Raw genomic sequence first — 21239 nt, forward strand, 5'->3', positions numbered from 1 at the left:
TTAAAAAAAAAAGCAGACCCTCCCTGAAATCTTTACCAGACTTTCTGATGACTTTTCTGATGCAACTTCTGGGAAAGGCAGGGAGAAGTTCAGAGGATTTATTTTGTATTAGTTCTGTGTTCCACAGGAAATTAGATTTAGTTGTAGGAAGATCTCCTGTGCAAATGATCCCTCTTGTATATTTTAAGCTTTCAGGATGAGAAGGAAGGCTCAGCTTTTTTGGTTGAAGGAGGTCTCTCAGCTGACTCATGTTCAGTAAATATCTTTTGAAAACCCTTCAGTACCTTATAGGTTCTCTCAACCACAGTAGAGGGAAAGACTAGACTTGTTTGGGGGTGTGGGGGTTTTTTTGGGGGATTTTGTTTTACTTAAATCCTGAAGCTGGCCTTAAGGTCACCTCTGGTATGAATCATAGTATTTCTGTAAGAAGATGAGTTGGTGGTGCCTCATGCAACAAAACAGTGATCCCTCCATTCAGGCAAGCTTTGACTTCAAAGTGTGCTTCTTCTTGGTTGTGGACCGGAAATACTGTAGTGATGTCTCTTAAGCTGAACAAAAGCAAGAGGAATACCTTGTCTTAGTATGCGTTAGTGCTTGGACTTACAATAAGTTGTAGTGGTTCCTCTAAAATAGAAGTAAATAAGGTCTAACATAGGTCTTCTCTGAGCTGCTTATAATGTATTGGAAATGCTTAACTAGCTTATATGAGAAATTGCCTTAGTTCACATAGCAGCTGTTTTGTTTACCCTCCCAATTAAATGTAGTAATAGAAGGAGCTGATTTCAGTGTCACTTAAATTGTCTCTTCAGTCATGGATGTGGCTAGAGTAAATTGCATTGTTGTAACTAAAGACCTATGATTAGCATGGCTAATGCCTGTTAGAACTTCTTCCTACTGTATTCAATTCTTAAACTAGAGATGCAATGAAGAAAATGATAATTACCTATAATTGAATCTGGCTTTTCTCATGTACATGTAGTATGGAGCTATACTTTGGAAAGGAGGCACCCCTGTTCAGCTTGGGATGCTGTTTGTCTCTCAAGCCTTCAGGACCTCCACTGATGGAATTAAGTCAATCAAGCCAAGTTGGAGCTGACTAAAAGAAGACTGAAGACTTCAGTGGTTAATTTGGACAGCATAGGTCTAATTTTGCTCTCATTTCAGGACATAGATATGTATTATCCCGAAACAGATACACCTGCAATGGCCAGAACCTCAAACCTTAATGAGGAACTTGGGCAGGTAAGACAGCATTTTAAGTGTCATGTTTGTTCTGTGTTCTGGGAAGGTAGAAGGCATGAGAGTATGCTGTACAAACCTGTTTTATTCTGTTGCTCTGTGGCTCAGGTTAATGGGACATCGTTACTTCCATTAGTCCAAGTCTTACAAGTAAAATAATGAGATCACAGGATTAAGTTCTAAGTCGTGTAGGCAGTTTTAAGCTTGGGAATCGAATCGTTATTTCTTATGTTCACTCTAAACTGACTTTCCTCAAGGGTGCTGAAGAGATGCTCTGTGGTTGTGACTGTCCATACTGGAATAGAATGTACAGGACTAAGCTTGGCTGAAGAGCAGGCGAACAGCCTCAGCCTGTATTCTTAGTTCTTCATGTTTCTGACTACCTCACAAGAAATGCAAGTCAAAAAAATGCAGTTCTGTTCCTCATTGAGGTTGTGTTCCTTCAAGCATTTCCATTTTCCTTTCAGATAAAGATAACTGTATGTTAACTTGTAGTTGTTGTAAGACATTTGTTATAAATTCTGCAAATAAGATTCTTCCAAAATTGAAGGGCTTCCTAAAATAAGGTTACTGGAAAACAGAATTTTGCCATTGGAATTTTCTAGTACCATTGAGAAATCCTAGCTTTTTTCCTTGACCACCAAGCCATAAGTATGTAACTGAGCTACATGAACTTAATTTGTGTGAATTTAGTGTTGGAGACAACGTTTATGTATGTAAAATACATAATTATTATTGTGTGCTGCTCAGCACATAGGGTGGTAGTTAATATTCTTCCTGCTTAATCCAATTGGCCTTTCCTTAGGATTGTTAAAATTTGATTTGTTTTTAGATTGCTTTGATGCGAAGTTATCAACCTCCAAATTATGGTAGTGTTTTTGTCCGAAGTAAACTATGTTATCTGGCATAATGTATATTGTTGGCTCATGTTGTTTTCAGAAATGGCTTACTAGTGATTCCATGTAACTAGACTGAATTCTTGGATTCATTAATTGAATTACTTCACAAGAATTACTTGTTCACAAGTGCATTTTAAAGTTTTGTTATGTGCTAGAATTATTAATGACTCATTCCTCAGATGTTTGGGTACCCACTTTGGAAATGGAGCCTGTGCAAGTTGGAAGCCAGTGCTGTATTCAGAAGCAGTGTAGTACGCAGCTAAGGATCACTTAACCAGTAGTGTAGTGCACTGTCTTGAACTATATTGCAAATATTGAGAAAAAGATTTTAGCAACTCTAGGTAAAATATTCTGGTCTTTAAACTGTCTAACTCATATGTTAGTACCCTCCCTTCCTACCTGTTGCTAGTTTAAAATACTACTTGGTGCAGAGGTAAAACAGTGTGGAATTTAGCTTGCAATTAATTTTGGTCTGTTGTGGCCTACTGAAGGTGGGAATCTTGAGTCTCCTAATGCTCCAAGAAGTCATATTGCTGTGTTGCGGTTGTCTCCAAGTTCTAGCTGAAAGTCACTGGTTTCCATTAAGGGATTATTAGCTTGGGCACTGCTGACTGTGGCTGCGTTTTGTACTTCAGGACTGCTCATGACTGGACACCAGAAAAAGCAGCTTATGTTTGCCTGCAGAATACCACTTGGACTTACTCTAGGATATTCCTTGCACAGTACTGTTTATGGGGGGGAAAAAAACCCAAACAAATTCCTGGTGATCTTTGGAACACAAGATTTCTTCAGTGTGTTAAGTTCTGATGATTTTTCAACAATCTTAAGGGTCTTTGTTTTAATTTCCAGTTTTTACTGTTTGACATCAGTGCAGTTGACAGATTTTGTGAATGTTCAGCTAGCCCAAGCAAGCACACCTGTATTGACCACACTGGAGCCTTGGCAATTGATGCTTACTATTTGGGCCTTGCTGCATTTAGATATAAAGAAGAAATAATGCCATTAAATAACTTTCCTGATTATTTTCCTGTAGCTTTGGTAAGACAAATCAAACTGTAATGAGCCTCCATTGGCCAATACTGTGACATTTGAGCCATGTGTCTTCCAGAAATTTTCTGGTACTTAATCTGTTTTCCACTTTGGGTGAGTTCTGTTACTTGGCAAGTTCAAAATTGTACTTCTTTTTTCTTCCAGGTAAAATACCTGTTTTCTGATAAAACGGGTACTCTAACATGCAATATCATGAACTTTAAGAAATGTAGTATTGCTGGAGTGACATATGGGTAAATATGACTATTTTAGAAACTCTGTAGCTTAAGATATGCTTATTAATGGTACATACTTTCATATTAGAACATTCTGTTCTTCAATTTGTATTTTAGTATATCTTCTGGTCTCAGCTAATAGCTTTCATTTTCATGTCCTGTAATACGAATTACAAAATGCAAACCTGGGGGGTACTTTATGTGAAGTAAAGAGAAATAATTACTTGCTTCCTAACTTACCTGAACATGATTTAAACTAAACCAGAAATGCTAAGTAAGCTCTGGCCCTTCCAGAGGGAAGAAGATGCAGCCCAAGGGTAGCAATTGTCAGTCATGTTTCTGTGACTTCTAAAGAAAAACCAGGATTTCTTTATCAACTGTGTAGCTGTAATTGTAGTTGTGTATTTAAAGATTCCCTGCACGGGAGGGGTTACCCATTTCCTGTTTTTGTTCTGTTTCTGTCAAAAGGATCCCTTTGAGTCATGCCAGTATTTCATAGTACTTGACCTTTTGAGTCTTGAATACTATATCTTTGTCTTTACTTAGTTTTATATGGGTAGTCTTTTAAGATCTCTGTGCAAGTTAACCTTTGAGTTTCATGGTAGCTAAATTAGATACCTCAAAAGGCAGAAAACTTGCTTAAAATGTATGAGCAGCTGAACCCATGGTTCCAGCATATATTTGTATGTGTGATGACTCATTGATCTTCACCTTCTACCTATTTTTTGGTTTGCAAAGTGGAATAAATATTCTTTCTTCCTTGTTCTATCCCTCAGTCACTTTCCTGAGCTGGAAAGAGAACGTTCATCAGAAGATTTCAGGTAAATATATTATAAGATGTTTGTGTTCTGTATAGCAGAGTGGGGACGATCTATATAAAGACTGCTTTCCAGTGTGGGACTGGAAGAAGCCCAAGGGAGCAATGTGTTTGAGTAAAACGCTCTTCCAGCAGGAGCCTAATGCAGAGCTGGTAGGTGGTGATGGATCTTCTGCATAGAGAGATAGTGGATGAAGGGGAGTGAGGGATAGGCAGGGGCTGGGGTGGCTTGGATGCATGCTTAGTTACAAGCAAAGAGTAACCGTCTTTACAGTAACCTTACCTCTACCTAGAGACTGAATGTTACTCTTTGCAATCACTAAGTTCAAACCTAACAAGGAGAAGAAATATTAAAATACTGTATTTTGAGAATTAAACTGGGAAGGAGCTTGGTATGGAGGTGTCTCATGTCAAGAGAACCACTTCTCTTTATTCAGAGACTTAATTAATAGAGGTGATGGGTCTGTCCCATTCTACAGAAAGGAGTGAAAACCTAGAAGCATTATGCAGGTGTCACTATAGCATGTTCAGATTAACATGAAGGGGGGAAGAGCCAGAGAGGCCTGATGTAGCTTTGTCAAATATAGGTAAGAATTGAGTTCCCACCAAAGAAAGAGGTAGACATTGAATGCTGTTAGCCACTTTCTGATGAGCTGTTAGGCTTCTCCAGTGGTCCGTCTCATTTTTATGATCACCTATTAGGAAGGTGATAGGATGGTATGTTGCTACTTAGGCTGAGATGTGGTTTTTATGGATGCTTCTTTTTCTTCCAATAGGTTGCTGTTTCCTTCATTGCTATCTTTTCTCTCCTTGTATGCTTTTTCTAGTCAGTTCTGTGGAAGAGTTTCTTCCAGGTACTAATTTAGAGTACTCAAGCTTAAAATCCTCCAGGGATCAACTTTTGAAGCATGACTTGCTGACTGGAGAGGGAGCTTAGGGATGTTGATCTTTGACCTATCTTAAAAGCAAGTCACCTTGAAATCGGTGTATTTCAAGTACACTTAAAAGCTGCTTCTGCTTTGTCTGTCCTAGGGAGTGTGTTGACACTTGAATCTTCTCAAATACACTTTCAAACTTAATCATTTTGTATTTCTTGCTGGTGTTAGCAAGAAATTATTGCTCATTTTCAGCACTTTATGCATTACTCATGATCTTTTCACAATACTTTCAAGGACAGTAGAATCTTATTTTGTTTTTCCTTTTGCTTCCCAACAAAATAGATAAAGTAGTAAGATTGGAAGTTTTGCCACTGTTGTGTTTGAATATGCTTGTCTTGCTCTGCAGCCAGCTACCTCCTTCCACCAGTGAATCGTGTGAATTTGATGACCCAAGACTGCTGCAAAACATTGAAAATGACCATGTAAGTCTACTCTTTGAATATCATGTCTCTTAAACACCCTATTCTAGGCCTCTCTGGAATTGAATGCTAAACAAATTTACTTGTTTGATTCAGTCTGCTCTACGGGTGTGTCATGCAAGCACAGAGTGGGGAAAAATGAAACAAAATAGCTCCACCAACCCATTTCTACCCCCTTGTCTTACTACTGAACTAAAGAAATAATGACGTCGATATGGGCACCAGCTAGCTGTAAACGAGCTTCATGTATGCTAGTGTATATGGAAGATAGTGTCTTGTAGCAGATGATGGTAGAAATTGTAATTCTTTAAAAGAAAAACTACTTGGAGTTTCAAACATCCGTACTGTCAAATAACATTTTTAACAGTAATCTAGAGCGTTGCGAGGTGGTTCTGGTGTGAGACCTGCTTTAAATACTGCAAATGTTGGGAATTCCAATTTCAGAAAGGATATAAGAGATGCGACTTAGTTGCAAGCTTAAGCTTGCAACTGACTTAGTGATTAGTAATCTTAGTCTAACTGGTTGTGCCCTAAAGGGACCTAGTCCTTAGGAGAATGTCAATTTATTGCTTATTCAGAAACAGTGCAGCTGTGAAGTGTCTGACTGGACACCAGACAATTTAAGTCACTTGTGAAAAACATGACCCTTCTATTCTGCAGAAGCTGTCTCCCAGTAAGGGATCTGGGCATTGGCAAGTGCAAACTCAATTCGCTGATTGCTCTCCTTAGACAGTATAACTTGTGTAACTGGGCTGGTTAAGTTCATTGTGAGCATCTAAAATATAGTTACAACATAGTGCTTGTGTGCAGCAAAGCTTTGCTTTCTGTTTTGCTTTACAATACTTAAGAAGTTGAAATGCAGCATGGTGTAAACACCTGAAGGAATATTTGATTACTTTATATGTCACTACATATTCCTCAGGGTGGTAGAGTCCAAAGATGTCTCCTGTGCTCTAACCTTCTGGATGGTGGCCTTGCCAGGACAATGTACTGGTTTCCAGTACATTTTGTAATCATCTTCACTGGAAGGACTTCCCACTGCACATCACTTGCAGCCAAGATTTGGGTTGCCTCCTGTTCTTTTTTGTGCTTTTTGTTTATATATGGCTACAGTTAAGGTTTATGGCAGTTGCTGACTCTAGGTACTGCAGCCTTCTGAATGGAAGGCTACTGGTTTAGGTGCAGGCTACAGAGAAAGTGTGTTTGAGCTCTCCCTCACTGACTGTTGCTTTAGGCGTCTATACAGATAAGTGCTTTGGTACATTTTAATAAACTCAGCAGAAGGGACATATATCAAATAGGCTGTGAGATGGAGTTTCTCATCTAGCCTTGAGATGGCTGCTTAACTTTGGGATATCTCTAACTCTTTGGTCCTCTGTGGGTGGAGCTTCTGCGTTGGGAGATAGAAGGAATATTTGTTGTTGTAGCAGGCAAATAAAGGATTTTGGTAGCTTCCTTAGGTGTCACTTAGTCTAAACAGCTCAGAAGTCTTTGTTCTTTACATGCTGAACCCTTATGCATCAAGTTTCCTTTTGGCTGGCAGCTTGAAGAGATAAATACTGTTGTCACTGCACAGCTGACTGTTGGGCTGAGCGCACACTGAACTCGGCCCTCAGACAATCAGTGGGGAAACCTCTGTCTGCTAAGACTTAAGGTGTATCTTGTGTAGGCCAAAGATATCTTTTGGAGCCTTACTGTACTGGAGGGATGGATGCCACCCACTGACGAGTGGTAATTTAGGACAGACACAAGAATGTAAGGAGTACATGTAACAGTTTGATTAGGAAGTTCAGGTCCATTTCTCAAACTGCATCAGTGAGATGAGGGCTCAATTACAGGATAGTGGGAGAGGGAAGAGTCACATTTTTCTAGCCCATTAGCTTTTTGCATTAGGTCAGCTGTTAAGGTGCATAAACTGCTTCCTTCTATCTAAAACTCCTTAGTGTCTTAGTTATCATAGCCAGTAGATAGCTGCAAGTGTCATTTACAGATGTCTAACATTCTCTGCTCATTTAGTGAACTGAGGTGACAAAACTGAAGTGTTCTAGCACAAGCTGCCTTGTGGGGTCAGATGGTGCTGTACTCAGCTGGGCAATGAATTCCCTTTAAACATTGCCTTGTTGTGGCTGAAGTTGTCAGTGTGCTTTCTCTCACAAACACGCAATAAGTGCTTGTTGCTCTGGTCTTGAAAATTTTTTTTTTTTCAATCCAGTCACAAGTGTTAGTTTAGAGCTGTCTCAGTGCCAAGTAATTTTCTTTCCAGGTTGAAAATAAAAAATAATGTACTTGTCCTCATGAGACTGTCTTCCATCTGCTAGGAGGATTTTTAGCATCCTGCATCGCATCTGAATTTTATAGGTCTTCTGGGCCATTGGTGTGTAAGGACTGACTGATGGCCAAGTCCGCTCCTGAGTAACAAAGAATTATTGCCCTGCAGGAAGTATAACAAGGAAAAATAACTTGTCTTGAAAACATGTGGAGGTTTCTCTTTGCTTCTCTGAGATTTTAATGTGGAAGAAAGTTCCTAGTTTTGTCTGCCTATGCTTTTTCTTTGTAACAGCTTCTGTTGGATGAACTGTGCAGCAGTGCCAAGAGTATGATGCTGGCTTGTTTCTGTAGGGAAAAAGATGTAAACTCCTAATAAGAAAAGAACAGTTATTTCCAAAAACTTAAAAGAAAGTTTAGTGAATATGCTAGATGGTCTTTATCTTGGTGCTTGCGAGTTGCATATGTGCTGTAAATAAACTCATAATGGACATGCAAGCCTATTTGGTGTGGGGTTATTTTTTACCCTGATAATACGAGTGCAGGGAAGGAGGTCAAGAAGTGAAAGAACTAATAAACTTGAATCTCATCCTAGATTTCTCTATTATCTCCCTGGATTCTCTCTGAACTTCATCTACTAATTCCAGTCCACATATAAACTCTTTTCTGTGGCCCACAAATTACCGCTTGGGCAAGAAGCAGCAAGCACATGGTATAGCTGCAGATGCATGAATTGATTCAGTGAGTATGTGTGATGAGTAGTTAAGCAGCTGGCCAGGCAGAACAGAACTGCTGTGCTCATGTTGAGCCTTTACCCCAATGAAAGTTTTCGTTTAGATCTCCAATGTGTCTGCTTATTTTCATGAAGTGTGTGGTAACTGAGGCTTTTATCCCATCAGGCTTTGAAATGACTGCTATCGTCAGTTGATTCTTAATTCCTTAGGAAAGCAGAACAAGAAAATCATATCACTACTGGAATGAAAAACTGCAATTTAAAATACAGTAGAGGGAAAAATACATTCGGTGGTGAGAACCTCTGGGAGGCTTTAGTTCAGAAAGTAACTGGTGCCTGAAAACTGTCAAAACATACTGTTTTACAGCTGACAATTAAAATGTTACAGCTTGGTGAGATATGTTTTTCACACTTCTGCTTTTGCCCTTACTGTGCATGGGACTTTGGTATTTTTGCTCAAATATAAGGCAGTATCTTTAATCATAGGTCATATTTCGTTGGCTTTGGACAAGATAAACTTGGATTTAACAATATTGATTTTCAAATGCTGGTTAATGTGTTCTTTTGAGTCTGTGCCTGAAATATCCTGATCCCCTCCAGCCTTACCAGCTTCACTGTTCTAGAGATGCCCAACATGGCTGGGTCCTCATACTGTTCTGCAGGTATTTTAATGAACAGAACAGTAGGAAGTTCACATATTTTTAAGATAGTGAGTCATACTTCTCCCTGGTAATGAAGTAGATAAGTATTTTACTTTTCCTTGGCGGGAAAGTGCCACATTGATACAAAGTGGTAAGCTCAAGTTGTTAGACTGTGCCTTAATATCCCATTGGCCATCTCTAGGCCATATACTCAAGAACATCAGTCCTGCACATCTGGAAATACTGTAGATGGAGGCACTGATCTGATACTGCTACAAGTAAAAGGAGAGATGAATAAGTATCTTTAACTTCACATGTAACTTGTAATTTTATCAGGCTGTGAACAGCTGGCTAGAATAATGCAGTTTCTGTCTTCAGAGTGAGGAGACCCAGATAAGGACGTGTGTGACAAACGTGCAGATACGTAGCTGTGCAGAGTGCAGCTTGCTCACCAAAAGACCGAGTTTCAGCTCAGTGTTTTGTTCCCTCTGAATAAGGGAGAACACGAAGGGATGAAAACTTGTGATACAGCTTCCTGACCAGTGGTGTGTGCCCTGCTTGATAATGGATAATGCTGTGCCCCTTCTAGATAGGGGAACTTTGCTTTCAGTGTGGATGATACTTTGTAGATAACAATCCAGAAACTGCTTCTAGAAATATAAGACTGTATCAATGTGTCTGTAGTTCTCTGCTTGTAGGCGCAGCGTGCAAAGTACGTTTAGCCAGTGGGTTATAGTGTTGGTGTATGTGGTTGTACCCCAGCTGTTCTATGGATCTCTGGCTAAAACATAGAGAAATAGAAGCAACAGCTTTCACCCAGAGCTGTTGGCACACAGGGAGAAAAAAAAGGGGGGAAAGGGCACTTAGAATGAGAGCTACCTATGCACAGATGTACAAGAGACTAAAATACTCAAACTTTGTTCCTGCTACAGATGAATAGAGAAGGAAGAAAATGGGGTGGGAAGAAATAGAGCTGAGCTTGACAAATGAGCCTGCAAGGAATGTCTCGCAGACTGTCAGGAAGAATTTGAGTACTAAAATGGCAGCAACTCTCTTTAATAGAGGAAAATAAGTAATGAAGCAGAATCAGTTAACCTGTGGGCCTTCTGTCTTATGCTGGGGTTAAGCTTGGCATGATGTAAGGGATGTATTGCCGCAGAAGCCATTAATGAATTTTCTGTTCACAGCTCTGAAGTAGGAATTCGAATTCTCTATCCTGATTCATGCCAGTGCAATAAATATTGTGTCAGTGCTGGAACAATATAGAGAGGAAACAAATGACAGCTGTGTGGAGGAGCTGATGTGAGAAGCTGGGCCTCTGGTGATCTCCTGCTATAGAATTGGAAGATTGCCATGTAATCCATTGTGAGCTGTGAAAATACCAAGACAGCAACAAATTACATTGCTGGCTTGAAAGCAGAAATATATACATAGAAAGGATTAAAATCTATGACATTACTGGAGACAGGTTGTTTCCAGCTGATATAGAACACAGACTATGAAAGCATGTAAGTGACTAGGTGATATGTGTGTAAGAAGGACATCAAAGGTCTGTAGCAGTAGATGCTGAAATGAGAATCTGTCAGGCTCTGCATTTTGAGTTGGAGATGTAACTTTCATTGCTTTCACTGGAAATAATGGAGCAGCAGTAACCTCCTGACCAGTAATTTGCTGTGGACTTAATATTTCACACACTACTCTCTGATTACATTCCACCTGTTCATTTTCTTGAACACAGCCTCTGTGCTCCAGGATGGCAAAACCTACAACTGTTGTTATTTTAGTGGCATGTGACCGTACAATTCAGAAGTTTCAGTATGCAAAGATAAAGGGCCTGTGTGAAACAGCTGTTTCGAAAATATATATGACAAAGTACATGACGTTAAACAAGAATATAAGTATTGGATCTGCAGTCTTGTTATTACACTTTTTTCTGATATGCTGTCTTTGTTTACACATGTTAACACAACATTTGCCAGCTGACATTGTTTTGTGGCTTCGTAGTAATTTACTTCCTTTCTGGGAAAAAAAAAAAAACAAGAACTCAACAGTTTTTTCCCTATTCTTGGTCCTCTCCCTGAAATAGGACCTGAGATAGAACAAAACTTTGTTTTTATTTTTTACACATAGCTTGGCTTGGGGAGAGAAGCATTACATGTCTGAGACACAGCTGTGAATACTGCTGGCCTAATTGAGAGAAGTTGCATTTCAAGTGCCTCTCAAAGTGGGAAATGGAGGAGTCTTTAATGTCTCGGTAGTTCTATGTGATTAAAGGGTTTTATGAAACAACTGTGTGGTGTGTTTCAGATAGTAGTGCTGCATATATTTGTAGAAAAAGACATATAATACATGTCTCCCATCAGAGGATTTTTGGTGGCATGTAGCTCTCACTTGAAAAAGCTTCATTTGAACACTGTAGCCTTTTTCCTGTTGTGAAACCTTGTGGTGTACACTAGCAGAATAAATTGTGTAGAAGCATCTTTTAACTGTTTAAGAAAACTTGGATCCTGTTTTCCTAGAATCTTGTAGGATTCTTCTCCATCTGATCTTGGTTTTAATATTATAATAGTGGGGTTTTGGCCTGACCTTGTGCTAACAGCTCTTGTAACGCTCTTGATTTTGTAGAGGCTCTGTTAAGACAGAGTATATATAAAATATGCTATGCTAATGAAAACTTTAGAAACTAGGCGGTATTTTCATATGCAAAAATTCTGCGAGAGTTTGCGAAGTCAGCTAAGGCTTTCTGCAAAATTAGAACTGTTGAGTTCATGTCTGACTCAGTCACTGAGCAGACGGCTGCTGTGATGAGAGATTTTGGTGCTACCAACTGTGTATGTTAGGGATATAGCAGCTGAAGGGGAACATGTGTTCACTTCAGCTGTTTCAGCCAAGCTTCTTAAAGATCTGTGTGAGCTGTGGATGAAGTTAGTGTGGCAGGTTGTGAGCTGGGCAGCTGAGTACCATTCCTTACTGCTGTGAGACTGGAAATGCTGTGCCAGAGGCAGGGATAGAAAGGAGGAAAGAATGGGATAGGGGACTCCATTTCAAGTCACTATAGCTACAGTTGCCAGAATTTGTTGATCAGAGGCTTGTGATGTACGTGCTATAGCATCTTCACTGAGTTGTAGACTTGGTGTCTCTTTAGGCACTGTGGGATGGCTGGTGACTATGCAGTCTGTGAACAATGGTTTATGTTGTGTGTTCTCATGATGCTGAATGTAGAGGGACCATTGATCAAATTTCTGCTTGGCTGGATGATGTATTCCTGTGGAAAAGCACATGCTGTTGCCTTCTCCTGGCTAACCAGCTACTGTCAGCGCTCGATGTTCACCCTTCAACTAAGGGTGCAGTTGCAATGAGTTTACTTCTGCTGTGGTTACTGTCAATCTATTGAAAGCTGTTGTGGAAGCTACCAAAGTAATATTTGCCATTTCTTGATTATCAGCATGTTATGGCAAACATCTTTGCCTATATGAATGTTGGGGTGGTACAAAACTAATGCTTTTGTATTTGGAGTGTGAGGGAATATCCTGGCTTCCTAGCTCTCTGCAACTTAAGTGAGGTCTTTATCATTAGCACTCTAGTTTTTTAATGCTGGCTTTTAACTCTGCTGTATTTATGTTCTTGGACCAAGACAACTGCTATAAATAGAGAACAGCATGGGTTTTTTTTGTCTGTGGTACCTGAGAGGTCTTCTCAGGCTAGTGAACAGCTGCATCTCAGTCTGTGTAATACTAAACCTGACTGTCCTCATGTCCTGTCTAGCCTACAGCTGTGCACATACAGGAGTTCCTCACTCTGCTGGCTGTGTGTCATACTGTCGTTCCTGAGAGACAAGGAAATAAAATAATCTACCAGGCCTCCTCTCCAGGTTGGTTGTTGCTGTCTTTTTGGGGAGGGGAGGAGTGAGGGAATAGTAGACAGGTGGAGATGAAAGGAAAGTAAAGTAACTTCTGAAAAGGTCATTGATTTTAAGAGCAAGTTGTCCTCTATGATGCTAGCAGTAGATCTGGCATCTTCTGTCACCAGTTTATGCTGCTTTTGAATCCTTTGTACAAAACTGCCAAGTCCATGATGTTTCTGTAGAGCTAGGCTAGGCTTATGATCCCTTCTGCTTTCATGAGACCTTCTGCTCTGGCCTCTTTCTGCAGGGGTGAAAAGCAAAAGTAAAACTTAGTGACTTGTCTTCCCTACATAGAGCTGAGCTATGGAAGTACTGATTTGTTTCTGCATGAACAGTTACTCGCAGTATTTGGCGTGAGTGCAAACTGTGTATTGATCTAGTAGCTTCCCATGCTGTTTTATGCACAGACAAGATGCTTATACATAGAATCATAGCTCACCAAGTCCAACTGTTAACCCAGCACTGCCAAGTCCACCACTAAACCATGTCCCTAAGCACCGCATCTACACGTCTTTTAAACGCCTCCAGGGATGGTGACTCCACAACTTCCCTGGGCAGTCTGTTCCAGTGCTTGATAACCCTTTCCGTGAAGAAATTTTTCCTGATATCCAATCTCAACCTCCCCTGGCACAACTTGAGGCCATTTCCTCTTATCCTATCACATGTTACCTGGGAGAAGAGACCAACACCTGCCTCACTACAACCTCCTTTCAGGTACTTATATACAGCAATAAGGTCTCCCCTCAGCCTCCTTTTCTCCAGGCTAAACAACCCCAGTTCTCTCAGCCACTCTTCATAACACTTGTGCTCTACACCCTTTACCAGCTTCGTTGCCCTTCTTTGGACTCACTCCAGCACCTCAATGTCTTCCTTGTAGTGAGGGGCCCAAAACTGAACACGGTATTTGAGGTGCGGCCTCACCGGTGCCAAGTACAGGGGGATGATCACTGCCCTAGTCCTGCTGGCCACACTGTTTCTGATACAAGCCAGGATGCTGTTGGCCTTGGCCACCTGGGCACACTGCTGGCTCATATTGAGCTGGCCATGGATCAACACCCCCAGGTCCTTTTCCACCAGGCAGCTTTCCAGCCACTCTTCCCCAAGCCTATAGTGTTGCATGGGGTTGTTGCACCTGAAGTGTGAGACCTGACACTGAGCCCATCGATCCAGCCTGTCCAGATCCTCTGCCTTGGCCATATTCAGGCCTACTCTTCACCCGTTTCTTCCTTTCAGGCAGCACAGTGGTACTGAAAAAGGTAGACAGGGCCAAAATGTAGAACAGTAGTGCCCTGCTCCCCATCAAATTTATGTCCACAACAACAATTCTAAAGATATCCTCAGAAATGATGTATCAAGTGATAAAACAGCAGCATTTCTACCTGTCTTAATAGAGCGTCTGAATCAGAGTTGGGTGAACAGCTCACGTAAGGCAGCTCTAGTCAGTGTTGATGAACCGTGAGGAGACCAAGGGAGCTGTAGAGAGACATTAGGGTTGCTTGAGCTGGGCACTATATTCACTTGTATGGTGGTTGTGCTTAATGCCACTTGATCCTTAACGAGGCTGTATAACTGTATACTAGAGGTATGGGCTCTGGTTTCAGCTCTGTTATTTGAGCTCTTAATGACACTGCTCAATTCAGTTTCCAGAAGACAATGCTTTACTTATTTCTATACCACCTGAACATAGTGCCTTTACAGCAGGAAGTGGATTAAATGCATATTGTAGGAATTTAGAGTAATGTAGTTTTGATCATGGTTTCAGAACAGGTATTTCCCCTTATTGTTGTGGAGGAGTCATACTTTCCTACATCAAAAGAGTTTAATGCTTCAGTAGTTACAGGATGTTTTATACAGATTGAGTATGAAGTTTATGTAGTTGATATTACATGACCTTTGTAACACTAAAATGGGAAAGTTCTTGTGGAAGTGTATGCAGAGCTACTCTAGCAGCCCTACAGGTGTGGGAATATATGGGGAATGGGGGCTTCTGTGTTTCTGCAGAGTGGCATATTTAAGTATGAGCTTTGCAGGCTTCTTCCACATACCAGATTAAATCTAAGCTTTTCTTGTATTGGCAGATGAAGGGGCATTAGTGAAAGGAGCAAAAAAACTTGGTTATGTCTTCACAGGACGGACTCCCCATTCGGTTATCATTGATGCGGTAAGTAGTAGATGTGCATGGCACAGACTGCCAACCTCATGCAGAACATAAATGTCTCCTCTGTGGGTCTTGTGAGTTCCCCTTTACAGGGCCTTTGGGATGTTACATGCAAAAGGCTTTTGCAGACTGGGAAGAGTTGTCTTTATTTTTGGATGCAAAGTCCTCTGCTCTTCTGTGTGGCGTGGGCAACAGGAACTTGCAAGCTTCTATCGGAAATGATGGCAGTTGTCCCTGAAGAATATTTCCCTTGTCTGGGAAGCACAGATGAGCATGCTCACATGAGAAAGAAATTCATGTGTCTGGCAGATTTTCTAACTATTATGTTTAACGGTTACTGTACTTCTAAATGTTTGATTTCTTGTAATAAAATGGAATTTTCTTCTGAGTAAGGTCTTCTGTAGAACATGTATCTGCTTACAGACTGTATGCAAGGGTGTGTAGTTAATGGATTAGAGTTGACACAGGCAGTCTCAAACTCATGGGGCCACATTCTGACTTAAGTTGCAGTCTCAGCTAAAGTGGCTTCAGATTTACACAGGTGCAACTAAGGAGAACTTTGTCTCTGGAATGCATAGTAGGGTGCTTAAGAATAGTGGATGTATTTTTGTTGTTCCTCTCAGGTGCGTTCACTTTTAAGTTTCTTGGTACACTGCCAAGCTAAGTACTTAAAAAATGTGTCTTTCCTAGGACTTGTCACAGACTTTTTACAACTAATCAGAAAACTGCTGCTTAGTTTAAGGGGAAGAACTTAGGATGAGCAGTGTCATAGAGCTGTCTAGGCTCTTTTCTCCTCTGCAGGAAGACCCAGGCCCACCTGACCTAGTTTTATACTCTTCATACGTGCCAAGCTGGGAGCATGGTCAGTCTATAGCCAGCAATAAAAGCTGTCGCTTCCAGAGGTTTCTGTTCTCCCCATTGCATACATCTGTGGCAGTACATGTAATGTGGGTTGAGATGGCTTTTGGCCTTGGGGATATTGCTGAATTGACGTGCCTTGTAGGATATAACTCTGTACTGCGATTAGATTTGCTACAGCCTGTTTTTTAACCACGTGCTACAAATACTGCTGGAGTTCTGAGACTTCCAGTAACTCCCACTGCTCCTACTCTCTGTTATACAGCAGGAATGGCAAAGACAAGGCATTGCTAAATCCTTTTCCCTCCTCAGATTGCTCATGTTCAACCCCAGCAAACAGTTATTGGTGATAAGAGGAATTACTCCTTAGTTAACCATTTGTTGCACAGAAACATCCAATATGCTTATAAATTCAAGTAAAAGAAATATTAAGGCAGTTCAGAGAAAGGTGATTTTAATACCAAATCTGTACATCATGTTTATTTTAACTTGAAATAATGCTCATAATCTGTAATATGTCTCTTAGTTGATAGCTGTGAAGAAGTAAATATGCAGCTTGACTTTCAGAGCATTCTTATTCTTCTAGAGTAAGATACTAGTTCCTTGAAGTGGTGTGAAAATAGTAAATGAAGGATGCCACAATATTAGCTGTTCAAGATTAGAATGCCTTCATTAAATAGGACTCTACATCACTTTTACCAGGAGAGGGAGCGATTACCACATTTTATTTACACTGGGTTGTGTAAACAAAGGTGTTTAACCAACTTGCATGTTTATCCATGTAAGAATATACTGCAAATTATACTTATGGTACATGCTTTCTTTTGTAGTTGGGAAAAGAAAAAACCTTTGAAATTCTTAACGTGCTGGAGTTTTCCAGGTAAGTTTTCCTCTCATGCTAAATGCAGGGTAACAAGAAAAACATTTTTGTAAATATATTATTGCGAATAAAAAGATTCAGCTGATGCAGTAGAAAAGCTGAACTTCCTAATTTTGTCCTGCCCCTCCATCTCCTCGTTTCCAGTATGGGGATAATACAGAGCTTCTTACAAACTGGTGGCTGTTGACATGTGAGCGTGAAGCTCTCCCCTGTCACTTTAGCTCTGTTGACTTATTGAGAAGTTGCTGCCCTGAAAGTGTTATTCTGTGCCTCACTGATTGCCTGATGTCTGCTTCAAGGACATGCTTTGAGATTGCACTCAAAGTGCAGTCTGTAGTGCTTCTGTAAATTACTTGTTTTTGAGTAGTTGGAATCTACAACTGGAGGGCGTTTTGGTGCCCCCTTTTAGGAACCACTTCAGCTATGAAAAACTAAACCTTGCAGGCACTCTTAACTTGTCAGGCTAGTTAGGATGGACACTGCTTGGGTAGCAAGAAGCTTTGCGTGATGAATTGGGCCCCTAAATCACAGGAGATGATAAAAGGTGCTTTGTTTTTATCAGTTGATGAAGTTTTGTCAGTTTGGATGGTGCTCGTCAGCAGGCTTTTCTGCTCTCTTTTCTACACTTTCTGTGACTTAAAGCCTTGAAGTCTCTGACAAGTTGACCATTACCCTTGTGTCTGTAGACAGGAGTAGCCATAGCCTGCATGCAGCAGAGAAAAGCTGTCTTAGCTCTTCCCTGTGTGTAGCGATTTCCCGCTTGACCAGTGAGGGAGTTCCTATACTTAGATTTCAGAAAGCACCATGAAGTTTCCCAGTGTCATTAGCTTGCTGCAGAAACTCTGGGCACAGCTAATTGCTGTCCTTTCAGACTTGCTTTAGAAAGTCTCAGAAAGGATTGTTTTGTCTGGTCATACATGCCAAGAGCTTACTTTCTTACACATGGATCTTGAGTGCTGAAAAGGGGTTAGATCTCCCAGCTACCTTGCTTTCTTCAAAATTCTTGTTCACATTTGGGTGCAAGGCTGTGTTCTCATTGAGTGCTCACCAATGGGAGCCATAGGGCCAAAGCTGGAAGTGGACAATTTAGTGTTTCTCCTTGCTGTCAAGGATTGTGGGATCTTAAGTTACTACTGTTACATCTCACCTGATCTTAGATGCACTGAACACATCTGAGAAAATTCACTGGAACAGAACTTACTCTTCGTCACTATGACTAATGAAAGCAAATACTTTTCTTTCAATAGCAACAGGAAGAGAATGTCAGTGATTGTTCGAACTCCAGCAGGACAGCTACGTCTCTACTGCAAAGGGGCTGTAAGTAATTATGCTACCTAATGGAGAACTAACACTACCAGTTATTGTTCCCATAGCTGTGACTGATGCTGGCATTTCATGTCTCATACGTAATACGTGTTGGCTTTCTGTTTAGGGCCCAGTGATTTAAGAGACCTGTCATTCTTCTTCTGCCTCTTTTTGCAGGCAGGAAGATTGCTAGGCTTTCTAGTACCTAGTTGAAATCCTGAAACTAATGGGAGCACTACTCTCTACTTAAGCAAAGGCAGGATTTCACCCAGCTGTTCAGCAGCAGTTCAGGAGCTAGACTAAATGCTGTTGTCTGAGTCTGTAATACTAAAATCTGTTCTAAAGTGGTTGGCTCTTGAACTGGCTCTGTCCCATCTCTGCACCTGCTGTTATTTGTTGTCATGACTTGCACCATGTTGCACTTCTCGCTTCACTAACAAGAGCAATAACTTACCAAAGTATGAAGGCTGCAAAACTAGCATTGGCCATAGCCAGAGAGTGGTTCTTATTTCAATGGAAAACTATGAAGGTGGCTTTTTGCAACAGGGAAAACTATTTCTGGCTTCTGTAAGGATGTGGTTTATTTGAATTTGTCCTGATGTATAAGTCTGGGTGCACTGCTCTGTTACTTCAGTTTAACTCCCCTGATTTGGTGAAGATGTGCTGACGTCACGCTGGTGTGGCAGGAGTGAATTAAGCCCACTGTCATTGTGCAGTACTTCCAAGTGGTATGCCTAGTAGGACCGCCCAGGTCTGCAACTGTTTGTTTTCAGTCACTGCTCATAGCGTGCCTGTATTCACAGTTTCTTGGAAGTGCAGCCCTGGAAGGGGTGGAGAACAGGAGAGTTCGTAGTAAAAATTTCATGTCGTCTTCTGTATGAGCAGACTCAGATGTCTAACAGAGCAAAAGAGTTGTAGTAATTAGTGTAAGCTGGTGTTTTGTCTTGGATGTTCTGCTGCATCCACCACTCATCTAAACTGTAAGTTAACTGCCTATTCTGCATGAACTCTTCCACATTCTGATAGTCATCTCCCATCCTGTCACATCCATCATAAGTTGTTTTGTATGCCTATCTATAATCAGTAGAGATGTAGGCCTGCTTACTTAGCTTAAGAGTACGTATTTGAGCAAAAGCAGGGTTTATGTATTTTACATGTATGTATAGCAACTTGTGGAAGGTGCAGAATAAAATCCAGAGACTCTAGATATGTAGGTGATGGTGCTGCATGGTAGTGCCTTTTCAATTGCCCTTTGATTTAGTGATGAAGAAAGCTGCTGCAGGAAGAAGATTATGTCTGAGAGAATTTTGTGGTAGAACCTGTTCAGGGTTCCTGCCTTCTATTTTTTAACATCAGTGGGAATCTTTTGTAGAAAAGATTATAAGAAGCTCTTCTGTATGGGACTACAATGTGTACTGAAGATGACTAGACATATTCTCTGATAATGAATAGATCAGCTTAGTAATTTAGAAAGGAGTGTTCTGTACTGCTGCTTTATGGAAAGAGGGGAGGAGGGTAGAGCGTGCTTCTGGCCCCATTATTTAAAGTGGATGCAGTATGTCTGCAGGTGGGCACAATCCAGATTACTTACTCAAACCAGAGTCTCTAAAACCCAAATGCATTACTTGTAAATATAGTTTTGGGTTCTGATTTTAGCAACTCCACTCGGGTTACTTCACTGAGCTTGTAAATAAACAAATGGGAACTTTATATGTAGACTTACTCTGTTGTAATGAATTTGGTTTTAATAGGATAATGTAATTTTTGAGAGGCTTTCAAAAGATTCCCAGTATATGGAGCAAACTCTGTGCCATCTTGAATACTTCGCAACAGAAGGTAAGAGAAACAGCATGTTATGAGAATTCAGTTTATCAAATTACTTGCAGCATTTTCTGCATTGTCTAAGCTTTGCAGTGCCAAATAAGATGGTTATGAAGATAAATTAAGAAGTGGTGTGTAAGCAAATTAACAACTCTAGGATAACTTTAAGCCTAAGGCAGTTTGTGCCCCGCTTCTGTGTGATTTCAGTAGGGAAGTGGAATTTGGAAGGAAGAGGTGGGGTTCTGTGTGGCCATGATGAAGGGAAAGGGCATGAGTTCTGTTGCCCAGAACACCTCAATTACATTGGAGTTAGAAGTGTTTTTGCCAGTGTAAAAGTCAAATGACAAAAGTCCCTGGCTTTATGAAGCAGAATGATAACCTGAACATGCTGAGAAGCCTTGGAAGACCAAGACATCAAAGATGATCTGAGATGGTCTTTAAGGCCTTTATGACTGATGCAACACCTCAATTCACAGGGAAGTACTTGGCTTTGTTCCTTCTCCTGCAGTAGCACAAAACATTTGCATTACAGTAAAACCATGAACCAGCGGTTTTCTTCCTAAATCTGAAAACTTTATTCAGCTTTTTAAAAATTTGTTTTTTTGCAGACTCTCACATTCTCAGTAACTAAACTTTTGTATTTTATGGCACACACTCCTTTGTGTTTGACTTGTGCCAGAAAAAAAAAATCATTACTTCTGTAAACTTTTGTCAGTGGTCTAATAAAATGGTTTTCATACTTCATGGCCCCTATTCTCTACTCTTTTGTGCATGTGTAGCTCCCATTATTAATGTGAGTTACATGCAAACACTGAAGGAGAAAACAGTCTTTCTAAAAGGAAACGTGGACTCTGCAGTATGCTTGACAAAATAATATCTGCAATCACAATATGTAGCCAGTTCTTTGTTTAATTTCCTCTTTTTAAAAATACACATAAGCCAAGCTTTCTTTCATGTTTAAACTAAAAACATGAAAGATGACCCTTATGTTGCTCCTGTATGGCTAGATTGCAACACTGAAAATCAGGGAGAAGTTTATGCCTGTTAGGCTCTCTTGATTTGCACCAACATTAGTAACCTAAACGAGCCAGACTCTT

At 40.5% G+C, this 21239-nt stretch overlaps 1 protein-coding gene across 2 annotated transcripts in view; it reads left to right on the forward strand.

The window, feature by feature from the left end:
* Window positions 1-21239, forward strand: part of ATP8A2 (ATPase phospholipid transporting 8A2) — a 316393-nt gene that overhangs the window by 31364 nt on the left and 263790 nt on the right. For both annotated transcript variants that reach the window (XM_068422488.1, XM_068422495.1), the window contains exons 12-20: window positions 1165-1242; window positions 3333-3421; window positions 4180-4224; window positions 5505-5580; window positions 12982-13087; window positions 15199-15281; window positions 16967-17016; window positions 18264-18333; window positions 20073-20157. In XM_068422488.1, coding sequence (XP_068278589.1) covers window positions 1165-1242; window positions 3333-3421; window positions 4180-4224; window positions 5505-5580; window positions 12982-13087; window positions 15199-15281; window positions 16967-17016; window positions 18264-18333; window positions 20073-20157 — 682 coding nt within the window. The remainder of the gene's footprint in view (window positions 1-1164; window positions 1243-3332; window positions 3422-4179; window positions 4225-5504; window positions 5581-12981; window positions 13088-15198; window positions 15282-16966; window positions 17017-18263; window positions 18334-20072; window positions 20158-21239) is intronic.

The sequence above is a fragment of the Nyctibius grandis genome, chromosome 2 (assembly GCF_013368605.1).
Source record: "Nyctibius grandis isolate bNycGra1 chromosome 2, bNycGra1.pri, whole genome shotgun sequence".
Lineage (NCBI taxonomy): Eukaryota > Metazoa > Chordata > Aves > Nyctibiiformes > Nyctibiidae > Nyctibius > Nyctibius grandis.